Source organism: Lissotriton vulgaris, chromosome 1_1 (genome assembly GCF_964263255.1).
Source record: "Lissotriton vulgaris chromosome 1_1, aLisVul1.2, whole genome shotgun sequence".
In the NCBI taxonomy this organism is placed as follows: Eukaryota; Metazoa; Chordata; class Amphibia; order Caudata; family Salamandridae; genus Lissotriton; species Lissotriton vulgaris.
The window spans coordinates 1,872,266,993-1,872,284,443 of record NC_141685.1 but is presented as its reverse complement, the minus strand read 5'-3'; the positions used below and the strand labels follow the sequence as shown (position 1 = coordinate 1,872,284,443).

Genomic DNA, 17,451 nt, shown 5'->3' with positions numbered 1-17,451 from the left:
GTGTCAAGAATATCGAGGACAAAAATATTGTGATGGTAAGTTTCTAGAGGTAAGCAACGTTTTAATATACATAACTCCATATATATGTCCATTAACGATATATATATATCTTCAAGGTACGTAGATGTGGAGTTAAGAATAGTAACCTTTTCCCTCCTGAGGCGGAAGCCGGGAGGTCTCCTTTCTTTTCTTGGCACATTTTTATTTGTGTGTGTTTGACTTTAGTGTTTAGTCATTTTAAAACTGTGTGCAGTTTAGGATCGCGCTTGATTAATAAGCGTGTTGCTGCCTTGCTAGAGACTTCCTAGCGCTTGTAAGCGCTTCGCCTGCTCCCTTCCCCTTGCCTGGGTTTTCAGACCGCCCTCGGCCGAGTATTGACGCCGAGGGCTGGGATCTGATTTTGGCCGCCATCTTGGGGGTAGGACTCTCCGCCCTTGCGCTCTAGTAGCGCTATAAAAAGCTCCTCCCTCCCTCTGCGCAGCGGACGCGTACTGCGGACGCGCCGGATCTGCGCCGGAGTCGTGCCAGAGTCCTGCCCGTCTGCGTCCCGGAGGCGTACGGCGTGGCAGGTTCTCTTGGTCTTTACATCCTCCCTGCACTATAATGTTGTCGTACTCATCCCAGGAGCTCCATTCCCTGCGCATGGCTGAGGCGTCCTGTCACTCAGTCTTTCCTGGTCGCTATAGGGGTAAATATAAATGCCCAGGCTGTAATTGGCATCTTACTAGCGTACCTCCTCCCATGTGCCACGCGAAGGAGTGTAGCATTAAACATCTTTGCTTACTCCTCAACACCAGGTCGTTGCACAGACATACACAGGAGATATTTGATCTCCTCTCTACGATCAATCCTACCTGTCTTATGCTCACTGAGACTTGGCTCAATGAGTCCTCTCATCCGGACATCGCTGCAGCCATTCCCCCTGAGTATAACATCTATAGACAAGATGGAGTTAAGGGAAGAGGGGGAGGAGTTGCCCTCGTGGTGAAAAAATCTCTCACGCGTTCAGTCATTCACACGGAGACCATCACGGGCACCGAATCCCTTGCCTTTACCCTATCCCTATCACCTCAACAAGCTGTGAAGGGTCTTGTAGTATATAGGCCTCCGGGACCTGTGGGACCTTTGAGGAACTCCAGCAGGTCCTGTCTGTATTAGTTCTGAGATCTGAGCGGTGTTTATTGGCGGGAGATTTCAACTTCCATATGGAAGATCATCAGGATCAGGATGCTATTAAGTTGCTTGATATTACGTCTGCCTTGGGCTTGCTCCCTTATCTTTCCGGCCCGACCCATGACAAAGGTCACACTTTAGACCAGGTCTTCTCCACTTCACCAATTGTGGTTACTGCACTTTTGCCGGTATTATGGTCCGATCATCGACTTGCCTATTTCCAAATATCTGGCACTGAGAAACCAGCAACTAGCGCTATGAGACAGCAGGGAAGTAACTACAGGGCGTTTCATCGGGTGACTCCAGATTTGGTAGCCCAGGCCCTGGTGAACCATCCTCTGTCCTACACTGGTGATCTGGATAATGACCTTGAAATCCTGCAGACCTGGCTTTTAGCTAGATTGAATGAGCTTGCCCCTTTACAGCCTCCCCGATCCGATACTAAACGGGTCTCGGCCCCCTGGTTTACTCCTGTAGACAATGTAAAGTCGCCGAACGGACATGGAGAGCCCAATATGATGCCGAGGCAAAACGGATTTACAAATCCATGATGAAATCCTATCATGGATTAATCCTACAGGGAAAGAAGTGCTATTTTGCTAAAAGAATTGAGGAAGCAGCTAACTCCTGTAAGGAGATTTTTTCGATCGTTAGGGAATTCACTACCCTGCGATCGAATTCAGCACAGGAAGTTCCGTCTGAGACCTGGGCCGATACCATTGCATCCCAAATGCAAAAATTGCACTCGCAAAGGGCCAGATTCTGAGAATCTGGCCCTTTTGCGAGCGCATTTCGCTTGATGCATCTGGCCCCTGGTTATTTTCTGGTTAGAGTCTCTCTATCCTTGGGTTCTGTTTTCCTTTTATTGTTGTTATGTTTGTCAGTCTCCTTTCTGGGTCAGGAGCACAAAGCGCCGGGACACTCCTTTGGAGTAGCCGTTGCGCTATAGAAAACCCATAAATAACATAACATAACATAACATAACATAACCTATTTGCACTTACCTTCTCGATATTTTGTTCCTCGATATTTTTGACACGATATTCTGGCCACACGATATTTTTGTTTCAGTTAAACTGTCAGAGATCCCCTTAAATTGAATTTCTCCATTCATAACATTGCAACACTGCAGGGTAATATTACAAATGGGTAAATTCATTTAAGAGTGCAACTTCACCTTTTTTAATTAATGTATCTCTTAAATCAGGCCATGTGCGTGGCACACTGTTTATCAGAAGTATTTTTGTGGCCGAACGAGGCATGAAATGAAACAGAAACACCTACCTCTTCCTATCACTTCGTTAAAATGAACAAGCAGGCTGTCAGCTCCAATCACGACACGCTCAACTTCTATGACCAAGTCCGGGCTCAGGGCGCTGAAATCTATGTGGACATTCGCTTGCAGCAAGGGGCTGACTAGATCAGAGTCTCCGCTGGACAATATAGGTGAGAGATCCGTTTGTGGGTACAGAGGTTGTCGGCATGTTCCATTCTGGGAAGTATTGGGTAATTGATCTGCAAGAAGAACAGAAATGTTAATTTCTCCATCTTGGCTGGTATAATGGAACGACCAGCACACAACATTAAAAGCTAAATCATTTAGGGCTTGCAGTAGCATCCCGATTCGCAGGCACGACCGGTACAGGCAAATACAACCACTCACCTTGCGATCGCTTGACGATGCGGCGAGCACAAGGTGTTTAATTAATGTATATATATATATATATAAATATATATATATATATCCCCCCCCCATCCCATCGTCTGTCGACTTCCACTTGTCGTCCCGTCCTAACCACGCCCCTTCCCGCTGCACTTACCTGTACCACCCGTGTCTGCAAAATCGCAAATCAGGGACGTGCAAATTGCATACAAATGGGCTTGCAAACACAGATGTAATGGGGAGGTAACCTATGTGCTAAACGTCGCACACAAATTGCCCATTCAGAAGGGGAGCTTGGTTAAGGACTGAATATTAAGGAGGGAAGTGGTACTGTGCAACCCCCTGCGAATGGCGGCAAATGCAGACACAGCAGACCACCGTTCCTGCATTTGCTTTCCCAAAAGGGAAACAATTGTTTAAACACTTGCGAGTTTTTAAAAACAAATGTTTGCCCTTTGGGAACACATGATGGGGAGCTTGATGTGACCCACTGGATCACTCTCTGCACCCCTGAGGCCACCGAGTAGGACTCATAGGGGGGCGCTGTTGTACCGCACACAGCGGGAGAACACGAGGCCTTCGTTACAAGATGGCACACAGAGGAGCAGCCTTTCTTTTTATGTCATGGCTTACGGGTGGCAGTAGGAGCAGTGAAATACTGCTGTTATCCTGCCAAGAGCCCTACTTGGCACTGGCAAAAGAATCTGCCAGCTTAAGTATTAACACTCCCCAGCCAAAGGGGAGGGGAAAGGCAGACCTTTGTTGAAGCCTGTTCCACTGAAGTTTTCAAACAGGCGTTTTGCCAGGGCAGAGTGTCCTGTAACTTTGAGCTTAATGAGAACATCCAAGCTCCGACTAGTTGGTTCTATTTACCTAATAGTAAATATTCAACCAGGGAAATGTCAAAAAGGTGATTCACATCCTGTAACTTGCAGAGATACTGTAGTTGGGGCAACACACAAAACATACTCCCGTCAGCAGTAAAATATGTCAAAAAATAAAGTGATTAAATGTTTAAGCACTTGATGTTATCTGATTTGTTTTGGCACATTTTCTTCTTTTTTTAAAACAGATATCTCACTGAATGCCTTTGGATCTCAGCCCTTTGCTTCAGCTTCACTCTGTTCTTCAGCAATCATTCCCAGCGCACCTCGGCCCGATCAGGTCATTTTGGGAGCATTTTTACTCTTTTTTTATAACATGGCGCCAAATATTCAATGCAGGTCAGGCCTTGAAGCAGGAAGTCAGCTTCAGGAGGCTTCATTGTTTCTTTTCAAATACACATTTTTACGTACAATATGTTGCCATATATCTATTAATCAGTTTGTGAAACAGTGTTCCTAAAAAAGAAGCCAACAATGCAGTGCATTTAATTTCCATTTTCTCAAACCTTCTTACTGATGTATGGGTTCACCATCAATGTTTGAAACTATGATCCGAAGTGACGTATTGCCCTTGGTGCCTATACATTTTCAAGTGCAAACAATAAATGTGTGCAGTAAGTGATTCAAGCGTTGTGCCAAGCGCTAGCAATCCTGAAGTGTATGCAAATGGGGACAAAATGGGGAAGAAGTAGTGCAACTACCCATAGATTTCAGGCAAAGTTGGGTCTAAAGAAATAGCACTTGTTGGCTTTACTTGAAATCCATACTCCAATGGCAAGTTGATGCAAACAAGGGGAAAGCAAAATATTGTGTGATATACCTATTTGCAAGATGTGGAACTTTGGCAAAATTAGACAACTTGCATGGCTTACACTTGGGTGGCTACCCTCACCTTGAGATTTCTACTGGAGCGTTAACACATCTCATGCAGGTATGGCTAGGCCAACTCTGCACTGTAGTGCAACACCTAGCATCGTGGGAAACAGATTTTTTTAGTGTGAGAGTAGACGATGACATTCGCGGCACGCGACTCTTGCCATGTCTGTTACTAAGCATGCACGCATTGGAGCGCTGTTGATTTTCATGCAGTGCATTGCTGAGCTTCCTGAATGATAGTAATAGGAGCCTTGGCGTCTTTAAGGTCTGTGCAAAGAAGAGGGTGTAGAGGAGGGGTGTAACTAATGGATTTGCATGCACAATATAAGGGCCCAATTGTAAAAGGGCGGGGAAAAATAAGACGACTCTTCACTCGTGTAGCATTCTTCTCATAGTTGGAGAAAATTTCTTATGTTTATAGGAATTCTAAACTATCCTAGACCTGCTCCTGGAAACCTACGTTAATCATAGATCTCCAGTAATTCTCACAAGTGTAGTATTTAGTTATGCAAACTTTCTTGCATGTCCAAAGTGTATGTCTGGAAAGGTGAAGTAAATGTGCAGTTTTAAAGAAGAGCACACACATATGCTTAAACACTCTCTCAATATCCAATAAGTGGTCAAATAGAAACAAATCTAAGTACAGTACTATGCTTCATTTTTCGAGCAACTACAAGTTGTATTTGTTCGCTCTTCTAAGAGTGAGATACTCTCATTTGTGATGGAAGGAGCTAGGATGACTTGGTGATATTTTGATATTTGCCAAACCCTTGGGACAACACTTCTGTTTTAATGTACAATAACCAAAGAGTGCAAAAATGTAAAAATATATTTGACTATGGGCAAGCCAGCAGGAAATATTTAATTTTAATGTGACACTGACCACTCTCAAGTCCATCTTCTATTAGCCTTCTGCATTGTACTTATTGGAAGATGGAAGCCTAGCTGTGGTGAACTCTGAATGGAGCAAGGAATTCCTAATATTCACTGGAATGGTGTGGCACAGATAAAAGTACTTATTTTAGGAAAGTAAGAGGAAGGAGGGGTTGAATGGTGCAGTTCAAGTTAAAGAGGTGTCTTTGCAACGGGTTTCTATCCAAACATGCTATCCTGTAATGATGGTGAACAAAAAAAATCATATTTTAGAGAGCTTTGCAGCTAATGTGTGGTGGCGACAGCTTGCCACATACCTTCGTGAAGAGTTGATCGGTAATCGACTGATTCACTGGAAACCATCTCCGTAGTCGGACTAACACTTCTTGCACTCACAAGTCTATCTAAGTGAGTGGTGTGGGCTCTCCCATCGTAGTGGACCAAATCACTGCCCAGATCTGAGAAGAGGCAGAAGAACAGATGAAATGAAGCTAAAGTTTGCATCAATGTGAACCTATCTTTGACTTCTTGAAGTTCTGCCTCCACAAAACTACCCAGGCTCTAAAGTGAGCACCATCCACCTGGCCCCTACATCAGCATATTGTGAAGAGACTGCACCATACCTTTGATTTGCTTCTTCTTCTGAATCCAGAGGAATAACGCCACTCCTATGACAAGCACCATCAAGAAGAGGATCACCCCGATGATTATCCCGGCAATACTTTGCTCTTGCTCGATCATCACTTTTCCAATAACCGTTGTAGACAATTCTTGTTTCCACTAAAGCAAAATGGTTAAAGAAAATGTAAAATAAAGTGATTTTAATACATATGTTATAGCACAAATTGTATTGTAGAATCAGGACACAACGTAAATGTTCTGTGCCCCTTTCTGCATTGCTAGAGGTTTCTCTTTAAATATAATGTCAGACCAATGTAAGGTTGCTTGTGCTCCCATCAGGAGGGGGCTGGCTTGGCAGTTTGGGCTGGACTGTTCCTATTGGAGACTGATTTGCGTTTGTCTATTCTCTGTCTAGAGTGGTATTGTGGTCAAAAAATTATGAACTGGAATGCGGTCTTAGCAATTGCAAATGGCAGACATGAATTCAACCATTTCATCCATCACGTTATTGTTTGCTATAATAATATACATAACAGAGAAATGTAAACATGCCCAAGTTCCAAACAGTCGGACTACTCGTAAAAAAACTAAAAACCTTTCCACATAGGATGTAGCTAGAGTACTATAGAAGGATTACATGTGGGAATATCGAGTAAAAACGATAATCCTGTTGTTGATACTATTTACAACATGATATTCTGTTAGAATACCCTTCTGAAGTCGTGTGCTCATTGGCATTGGTTGTTTCTTAAGTGATTGGCTGCTCTGTTCACAATAAAGGTTAAAAGGAGAAAACTGATTTTTTTAACAAATGATGCCCGTGTAATAACAAGTTCTGCTGCCACGGAGAATCAGAATGCAAACCTTGATAAGGAATTTACACTCTGCAGATGTTTTTGCTCTAGTCTTTAAGTTGGAAGGTTTATACCTATACCCCCTTCACAAGCCACCCTTGTGTACATACATTCATTCCTGACTGTCAGCCATTTACCCTTAACTTTTAGTCTGTAAGTAAAACGAATATGTGAATCAACTTGAAAAAAATTCTTACCTGCATTTTGTCTATTTATCAATGTGATTTGGAAAGCCTGGTTGACAATGTGTATGGCAGAAAATTGACTGGTACCATGGACTGGCAGGATTGGACATTCATTGACCAAGGTCTAAGCCTCCATCAACTTACTTTGCCCACCTAAGCTGTCCTGGCAATGTGTGTCAATAAAAACCACAGGCGGAAAAATTAACCAATAATAAATATAAAATGCAATAATGTAGAGATGGGCGAGCCAACAAATTCACAGGGAGAGCCGAGTCAGACGTTAGTCAGGTGTTGCCTCTAGCTCTAAGAGCCCATGCACAAGCTGAGGCTTGAAAATATTTGGCATGCAAATCAGGCAAAAATCATCATGTTAGAATATGATGATGTGTATTCAAAATTCTAAAATGTGTATTCCTTTAACACCTTGGCTGCTTTGAGTTTTCCCCTCCTGTGCTGAGGACCAATACAAATGGGTGTGGTCATGACGAGCTCAGCTCGTCATGAGCACACGAGCACCGTGCCTCATGACGAGCTGAGCTGGTCATGAGCACGGAAGGGGTTAATACACAGAGGGTTTTCACCTTACATCAGATTATATCTGCACTGAGAAGTCTCATTAAAGTGAAAGTTTTTAAACATTTACTTCGGTACATTAATGACCCACCCTGATGACAATGTTGTAAGTGGAGAAGTGTGGCTCAATGGTTAGAGCGGCAGACCCTGATGCAGAGGTCTGGCCCGGGACCAGGGTTCAATTCCTGCCTTGGCGGGTCCTGGGCTCAATTTCCTCGGACCTGATAATTCTTGACTTGGTGCCTAATCTAATCATGGGTCCCACTCTGCAACTCTGTGCAATAGCTTGCTTAATCTCCACAACCACCAACAATGCTGGGGTGCCCAGGAGTGGGCACTTCACAGGGAAAAACCAGGAAGGGTTCCACAGCGGTATGCATACAGTACCTAGAGGCCTCAGGGTATAAGTGCGCTATACAAGTATGAAGTTTACAGTTTTATAAGTGAGCTAAGAGGCAAGTCAGATATCATATATACCCAGGGGCGTCGTGAACCATCCACGTTAGCAGCTACATCAGGGGTGCGATTGTTTATGGTCCACTTAGTGGATAAAAGAAAGAGAGAGAAAGATGGGTTGATATGAAAGGGAATGAGGATGGACAAATGAATAAATGAGTGGGTGGATGGATGAGTGGGTGTAAGTATGGGTAGATGGGTGGATAAAAAGATGACGGAGAAAATCAAATCTGAGAGGATGGGTAGATGATGTATTAATGGATGGATCAGTGGCAGAAATGATGGGTGGTTGAAAGGATGAATGAGTAGTTGAAAGGATCGGTGGGTAGAAGGATGGATGGATGGATGAGTGGATGGATAAAAGGATAGCTGGGTGGCTGAAAGGATGGATGGATGAATGAGTGGGTAAAAGGATGGGTGGGTGAGAGGATGGGTGGGCGAAAGGATGGGGAATGAGAAGGTAAGAGGCTGGGTAGATGTGTGGTTGAAAGAATGGCAATGGAAATCTGAAAGGATGGATGGATGGATATCAGAAGATGTATGGAGGGATAGATGGATGAAAGGCGGGCAGAGTAAATGGAAATCTGCGGATGGACGGGTGGGTGAAAGGATGACAGAGTAAACTGAAATAGGGGGGATGGATAGGTGAGAGGATGGCATCCTAAATTGAAATCTGAGTGGATGGATTGATGGCAAATTAACTGGAAATCTGAGAGGATCCACGATGAATGGATGGACAAAAGGATTAACTGATGGTTGAAAAGCAAGTTAAATGATGAATGTATGCATTGATGATGGAAGTGTGAACTGATCAATAGGTGGATGGAAGCAATGGCCAATGGGTGACAGAAATGGTTAAAAATGTAATGATAGATGATGGAATGAAAGGGTGTTGACAAACTGTAAAGGTGAAATGGTGGATATCAGCAGGTGGACGAAGGGTGAAAGAATAATTGGATAGATGTTTGCATAGAAGAGATGGCGGAGCCTTTCTGGCAAGATCTGAGCTCACATGATATCCATGCTTGCTGCCATCAGAGCTTTGGATTAAACGTAGGGGGCGTTTTCATTTTCTGACTAATCCCTTGTAGGTACCCTATATGTAGCCCGCATTCAAATTATAGAAGGATCACAATTATAGCCTATTAAGTCAAACACAAGAGTTTTTTTGCTTATTGGTAGATGCTCCTTCATTGAACAAAAAGGTGGCTCAGTGAAATAAAGTGCTTGTCTAAAATCGTACAATTTGATCAAGAAGGAAAATAATTCTGGATTTTCCAGTTAGACACTGTAATTAAGCCATTAAATGGGCATTTCTTTTTGACATCAAAAGTTATTGTGTTTTTTTTATTCTTGGAGGATGAGATTAGAGGTGGGCAGCAGGCAGTATTCATATTTTATTTTTGTCAGTTTCACAAAGTGTGAACCCTGCCCAAGGACATAAAAGCACTTCACAATAACAAGAACAAAAATACAATACAAACACAGACTACATTAAATCTTCTTTTTCCGGCCCCGTGAGCATTACTTGATATATCGAATTTTGAGGGATTCAAAGCCATCTACCTAATGACACATTGTTGGCAGCTGTAGCTACTAAGCCACATCACTGCCCGAGCTTCTTGGCGTGTTTTGGGCTTGAAGTTACAAGAATACTTCGAGCTCAGCCAGAACCAGGCTTCTGGCTCCAACCTGGCTCAAGCTGTTAGCACCTCGCCCACCTCTAAAGTAACTTGTGGCCCAACCCAGAGTGCACACCTCATGGCATGGCGAGACAAGTAAGAAGGAGGAAGGAAACTTGCAAAGAAGTGCAATCAATCAGCACCCTTCAAACGTTAGCATCCTGAATTTAGAAACCTGAAAGCGGTGCACACAGCACTAAGGGAAGCAAATAGCCAATTCTACGTGGAGGGGCACATGCAAAACATGGAAATGTTTAATTTCTCACAAGTAACATAAACAATTCACTTATTTTGGAAAAGGACATCTCTCAAGGAATGCAAAGGCGTCTTATATTACTGGAGTGACGGTATCAAACTGCCAGAGTGTATGATGTGGACTCCATAGCTTGACTCTGTGTGGCCACGGGAACGTACCCACTGATTGTAGCACGAGACTGGCTAATATGGAGCATGTGGCGGGGCGGAGGAGGGTGTTGTGAAAGTTGAATGATAGGATAATGGGAGCGGCCCACGGTACGGTTCATGAAAGAGTTGCAAGGGGTCAACACAGAACAAGCCCACAACATTTACAAAGCCATAGCAGATATGAAAATAAGTGATAGGACCGATCATTAACACCAGGATTGGTAAATGCGTGTGTGCAGCTGGTGGGGGGTGGAGCAGGTGAGCGATGGAATGGGAGGATGTTGCCTGGCAGAGGGAGCATTACGTGTTCCCTTTGCACCCTGCTACAGAGTAAGAGCCGGCAACTGGGGCCCTCTGCACTGCATCCCATTCCCTGCAGGGCTGAACAGGCCTTTTGTTCCACCAGGCATGAAGCCTTGGAGACCAGTTTTGAAAGCGCGGGGACTCTCCTGGTGTCTCTGTCACTTTTCTCTGCTCCCCGAGGTTAATTGCAGCAGGCATGGGGAAGATTCATGAGAGAGAAGGAGAGGGAGTGGGGAGGAAGGTAAAGAGAAAGTGATCAGAGATGGACAAGTGTGAGAAGAACACTTTCCAAGCTTCACATTTACGAACTGGTATATGACTTATCTGATACAACCAAGATGGATCGCACACCACTAGCCTCTTTGAATCTATGACTTATCTGATGTTTTGCCCAATTAATTAGTTCATCATTTTCTTAAACAACGTTTTTATTGCCAATTTGTTATTATACACATGTAGTAGTACCACATTAAAGATTTTACATTCAGTATATCCTGCGTCTTTACATTATATAGTATGTTCGACGTCATCCGTCCCCCAATATTTTCCATGTCTTCTACATTTGAAACTGTTAGGTGTTCTCTAGTGTTTCCCCAATCAGATACATTAAAGTCCATTGTAACAAGTAGATACATCTCTGTAGCATTTAGAGGTACAGTATGATATGACTCAGGGGAACAGGGCGTTCATTTGTTGTTTGGGATATACAATGGTATAGTGTTTTGCCCTAAAGATATAATTCACTAATTAACTCACACCAAGAAAAATGTGAGAAAGAGGGGAGAATGAGGGGAGCAGCAAAAAAGGGAAACAAAAGGAGGCGTGGGTGAAGGTGGGGGTGCTGAGCACAAGAGCAGAAGCCCTTTTTCTGCGGTCCGGCATTGCCCTCCTAGGATGCCAATTTGTGACTCCTAGATCGAGTAACTTATCAAAGGGATCGCTGTATTGTTCTAGATAATTGGGCTTACACTCTGTGCTTCAAAGCTTCAGGTTAACACCCTCTTTTATTACTTACAAACTTATATCATGAGTTTATCAGTTAGTAAGTATGTTTATTGGGTAGTCATGTAACGTATTGCATGTTCAGTAGAAGGCGACGGAGGGAACCCCACTTTTCTCTGTAGGTGTATTCACATGCATCTTTTCCTCCCTTAAGCTATTTTGTGGGCCATCTGTTTGTTCTGGTGGCAGCCAGGTTCCTCTTAATCAGATGTGTCTGTGCTTATATTTGGTCTGTCTCTAGTGTCATGTTCTTGGTGTTCCCACGTTGTCAACACTTCTGTTCAAAGATCTGCTATTGGGCAAATTCTCACCCCTCTAGCTTCCTCCCTAATCAGTGCCCTTTCCTCTGCTCTTGCCCATTGTTTCACATTTGCCTTCCAAACTCTGACCCGTAGACCCCCGCTGATTTTCAGCTCCACCGCTAGGTCCAGAAACCTAGTGCCTAGTTTCTTGGAGGACGGCCTTGGGTATAGACCAAGAATACATGCCTCTAGGAAACGCGGGGGACGCCCAAGTATGAGGTCTAAGGTGGACAGTATCTCTTCCCAATTGGGCTGTAGTCATGGGCACTCCCACACTATGTGAGCAAAATCGGCATCTAGACAACCACACCTAGGACAGGGGCGAGGTTCACCTCCGTATGATACTTGTATCCTATGTGATGTCATGTAGGTCAAGTGTATGTAATTAAATTGAATATATTTTAGCCGGGTGTTTCCAGAGAATGTTTTGGGAGAGGATAATATCTTTTGCCATTCTGGGTCTGACAATTCTCATTTCCGAACTCATTCCTATCTGTTCCTTAATGCTGTCAATGAACCTTTGATCATGCCCGCAAGGGACCTGTAGAACCAGGTCACCAAGTGTGAAGTTCCCATTGATACTACCAACTGTAGATCGTCATGTGTCACATGTTCTGCCACTCACCCCCCATAAGCCCTGAAATGCTCTGGATATAGCTTCATAACTAAGTAACTGGCCAGGGGGTAGCTTATAGCAATCCATTAGTTTCTCCATCAGGAGCAATGCGCCCTGTTAGTAACAGTCTCCAACTGTGATTAATCTGGCCTCCGTCCAGGCAGATAAGTGCCTCTGTGTGAAATAAGTGAGGGGGTCACCATGTGGGTGTCCTGCTAGGGGCAGCGCTGGTGCATATAGATCATTCCAGCAGTCTTCAGAACACATCTACGTCAGCATCTTAGCACAGTTGACAACAATATCCTAGGCTTTGAGATCACTAGTGAGGGTTTAAGTAATTTGGCAGTCAAAAGTTCTATTTGTATGCCCAGATGTGAGTCCCTTGCTCACTTTGCCACTGGATTCAAGCTAGCCTGGCTGATGAGGGATGTTAGGTCCCAGGATGCTGGTTTCCGGTTCAGGGAAGACCTGGCTTGGCAGTTCGGGCTGGACTGTTCCCGAGGAGGCACAGGGTCAAGACTGATTTGCACATACCTGGGTCTGAACTGAGGTGGCAAAGTGAGATACAGAACGATGATGGATTCAACCCAGATCTGTGACTGGGGGTGAGTGTCTGAAAAGTTTCAGCGCTCCGTCCATCATCTAGTTATGTTGGCTTTGTTCGCTCTAAGTTGGCAGGGTATTCCCACACATGGGTCCCTTGCTAACTTTGACACTGGATTCAAGCTAGCCTGGCTGCTGAGGGGTGTTACCCCGAAACCAGTCCCAGGATGCTTGTTTACGGTTCAGGGAAGACCTAGCTTGGCAGTTTGGGCTGGACTGTTCTCATGAGGCACAGGGTCAAGACTGATTTGCATATAGCTGGGTCTGAACTGAGGTGGCTAAGTGAGCTAAAGAACAATTATGGATTCACCAAGATCTGTGACTGGGGGTGAGTGTTTGAAAAGTTTCAGCGCTCCGCCCATCATCTCCTTGTGTTTACTCTGTGCCGATTCCCATCCCAAATCAATTCCCGTAACAGGGTATCTAGTTGTCTAAACCAGGAGGCAGGCACATATACCAGTAGATTTGTGAAAAAATACAGGAATCTCTGTAGCCTTACCATCTTAGAGATTGATATTCGGGCCTTAATGGGAAGTTTCATAGATCACTGAAATTGTACACAAGCTTTCAAAGAGCATAAGGGTCCGCCCAAGTTACTGTCCTGCAGGTCTTCCGTTAAATGGAATATCTGCATTCCCAGATACTTAAAGGAAATAGGGGACCACGTCAGATCCAGTGGTAATTCCAAAAGTCTCTCAATCCCTCGGATATCAGAAATATGTGTTTTGGCTTTATTAACCCGAAGGCCAGATACCATTTCAAAGTCTCACAACTGTTCCAAGACCTAGGGGATGCCCGAGATCCCATCTCTGAAATAAAGGCGTATATCATCAGCATATAATGAGATGATATGTTCTCGCCCCTCGACCACTAGATCCCAGCCTCGTCCCACTCTTCTAAAAAGTTCTGCGAGAGGTTTGATAACTATGGCGAACAAAAGTGGGGAGAGTGGACATCCCTGCTTTGTGCCCCTATTAACTTGGTACTGTGGCGAAAGCATGGTGCCTGTTCTGACTCGGGCTGTCAGGCCATGTATAACAAATTGACCCATTTTATCTAATCATGTCCCAATCCCATCTGTTTCATTACTGCACCCAGGAAGTCCCAGCGTACTGTGGCAAATGCTTTCTCAAGATCCACAGACATCAACATTGTTTTTTGATTCAAAAGTGTTATAGGGTGGTGCATTACATGGTAAAGTCTTCTAATGCTGTGAAAGTTGTTGCGTGTGGAGATACATCCATTTTGATCTGTGTGTACCAGCTCCTTCCTATGGGGGAGAAGTCAGAGGGCTAATACTTTACTAAGGATTTTGAAGTCTAGATTTAACACAGAGAGGGGACAAAAAATCTGTGACCTTAGCTCCCTGCCCTTTATTTTTAGGCAGAGGTATGACTACAGCATCTCTAGTGGATTCTGGGAGAACACCTAGTCGCAAGGAGTCTGCACATAGTTTTTCAAGGCGTGGGGCCGGGGTCCCAATATATGCTGCATAAAAATCAGCTGGGAGGCCATCATGGCCTGGCGTTTTACCTTTCGTCATCTCCTTAACAGCAATGCAAATTTCCTGAGTGGGGACGGGAGCTCCTAGTGCTCTACTGTGCTCTCCAGTCAATTGCTTCCAGGGAATGTACATCAAGTATTCATGTAGCGCTTCCTCCGAGAGGCGAGAGGGTGCTGCATACAATTTCTTAAAGTAGCTGCAAAACTCCTGGTTAATCAATGTGGGGAGTGTAAGGGCTGATCATCGTGTGCCTGTATATGGGTGATGGGGGTATCTTGGGACTCTTAATGAGCCACGCTAGAAGTCGTCCAAATTTCCCTTCCTCCTTATGCGCTCTTATTATGTATTGTTTATGATCATGTGCCTGTAGCTTCTCTAAAATATTATACTGTTTTCACATGTCTCATACTTTATCTAGGGATTTGTGTAGGGCACCAGGTGTGTTATCTAATGGGCATAATTTCTTCTCCAAGGCCTGTAACACTTTCTGTAACCCTGCTTGGACTCCTATAGTTTTGTCAATACATTGACCTCTTATTACCTCTTGAAAGGCCTTCCACTCTAATAATCTCGTAGACCCTGAGCTCTGGTTATTAATAAAGTAATCCGAGATCGCCTCTGCTATCGAATTGAAGTAACAGGTATCTTTCAGTGAAGTTGGGTTAAGCCGCCACACTGGGGCAGGTGGTTGTTCCTCAATTGGGGTAAACCGCAGTAGTACAGGGCTGTGGTTTGATATAATTCTCCCTAAGTACTCAGAGTGAGTAATGTATTGTGCCAGCTTATGGGAACACATGAAGTGGTCTAGTCTGGTCTGTAGGTTATGTACGTGGGAAAAATATGAGAAAGTACGGTCAATCTTTTGTTGTGTTCTCCAGACATCTAATAATCCCCAGTGCCCAATCCAGTCTCAAATTCCATCTGCCAGTTTCCTCACCGCGGTCCCCTTCAGGGGGGGATCAATCAGTCCAAGTCTACGTCTAGTACACAATGGAAATCACCTCCCGGTAATAAAGTGTCTGGGGATGTGCTCGCCATATGCATGGAGAGAGAGTGGAAGAAGACAATCCTGATTGAGGGCATACATACTCCCTAAGGTAATCTCTTTACCATATAACCTTCCCTCTATTTAAATATATCTGCCTTCTTTGTCGATAAGGGAGTGGGCTAGTTCGAATGGTGTCCCGGCCCTTATCCATATTATGGTCCCCCTTGCATATGCTGAATAGGAGGTGGCATAAAGTTGGCCTTGCCATCTCTGTCTCTGTCTATCTCAGGCCCAACCTAATGTGTTTCCTGGAGCATGGCTACTTGGACCCCTCTGCCTCTGAGATATCTATGGATGTTGTGGCTCTTGGAAGGGGATCCCATTCCTTTGATGTTCCAGGAAATGTCACCCAGAGTACCGTATTGGCCATGTGGTCATTCTTGCGTTCCGTCTCTCCCCTCCCCCCCAGGCCATCCACCGCCAAGATCAATCTTGCGCTCTCCATATGAACTAAGGCGAGAAAGAAAGAAAGAAAAAAGAAAACAAAGAAGAGGGTAAACAATCCCCAACAACAACTCCCGAACCCCAGGGCAGTACAGCAACTGCCTACTGTCCAAACTGTGTAAAACAACCATACAGTTAGTGAATATCTCCTCTGGCCAGCCTACAGGCGCCTTACCAGAAGTGGTGTGCCAGAAGGGGTGCATCAGAAAATCCGACACTCCGCATAAGCCCAGCTTTTGGTTAAAAGATTACAATGATCCAGGCTAGTAGGTTGCTCTACGTGTAGTATAGCGCAAACATATGCCCCTTCGCTGCTGCCCTTTTGTTTCAAATAGTTCCAACTACGTCTGGTCCCCCTTATTCTCTTCCCCATCAGACTCTCTCCAGTTCCTTAACCTCAGGGTAATAAGCAATAAAAAGATTATACCATCTGCAGTCTGGGTCATCACCAATGGAAGGCCAGTCTGCTCTCCTTCTGAGGAGACAGAGTCCGATCTCACCGACTTCTGTTCAGATGAAGAATTTGTCTCCTTAGTTTTCTGTTGGTTTGACCCTATCTCCACTACTGCTTTGCAGCACTGCTGCTCTCTCCATTTCAGTCTGCGATGGTGACAGCCCATTCCTAAATCGGCTCTGCACTTTTCTACGGGGGCACCTATATTTCCCTCTTTGGGATAGCGCTCTCAAGTGTGCCGTCTGGGAGGTCACCCTGGCTTTGTGTACTTCCAGCCATGTCCAAGCAGAATCTGGGTCCTCACAGAAGTGTGTGGTGCGTCCACAACTATCCTGAGCCTCGAGGGGAACTTTAAGGAGTATTGCACCCCATTTTCCATAAGCCCTCTCTTGACCTCCAAAAAGAAAGCTCCTTTGGCTTGCACTATTGCTGTGTAGTCTGGGTATATAGATACTTTTTGATTAGCCACAGCAAAGGGACCCTCCGTGCGTGCTTACTACAGTATAGTGTCTTGTAATGAGCAATCTGGCCACCACCGATCTGGCTGGTCTGCTCGGGGCCAGCGGGCATGATGGGACTCGGTGGGCTCTCTCCAGAGCGAAGAAAGAGGTCAGTGACTCCGGAGTTACTTCAGTCTGTAACTAGTTCTCCAAGAAATCCACCATATTCCCTTTTTCAATACCTTCCGGAAGGCCTACAACCCTGATGTTGATGCATCCTTTATGGCCTTCCACGTCTTCGGCATGTTTTTCAGGTAGTTGAAGTTGGTCTCTCAATTCAGACATTTGTTTGGAGAGTGTCTTGCATTCTGGTTGTAGATCGGTTACTGTATTTTCCACGACTTTTACGCGATCTGCTAATTTGTGGTGCTCTGCCCTCAACAAGCCCAGTCCCACAGACACTGCACCTATGTCTTGCTGTAGGGCAGTC

The 17,451-nt window shown here is 44.7% G+C and overlaps 1 protein-coding gene across 1 annotated transcript in view; it reads right to left on the bottom strand.

The window, feature by feature from the left end:
- The window catches only part of MET (MET proto-oncogene, receptor tyrosine kinase), a 426,751-nt gene that overhangs the window by 52,267 nt on the left and 357,033 nt on the right, over positions 1-17,451 (bottom strand). The window contains exons 13-15 of the mRNA XM_086919386.1: positions 6,093-6,249; positions 5,787-5,927; positions 2,458-2,688 (exon numbers count right to left, since the gene is read on the bottom strand). Coding sequence (XP_086775512.1) covers positions 2,458-2,688; positions 5,787-5,927; positions 6,093-6,249 — 529 coding nt within the window. The remainder of the gene's footprint in view (positions 1-2,457; positions 2,689-5,786; positions 5,928-6,092; positions 6,250-17,451) is intronic.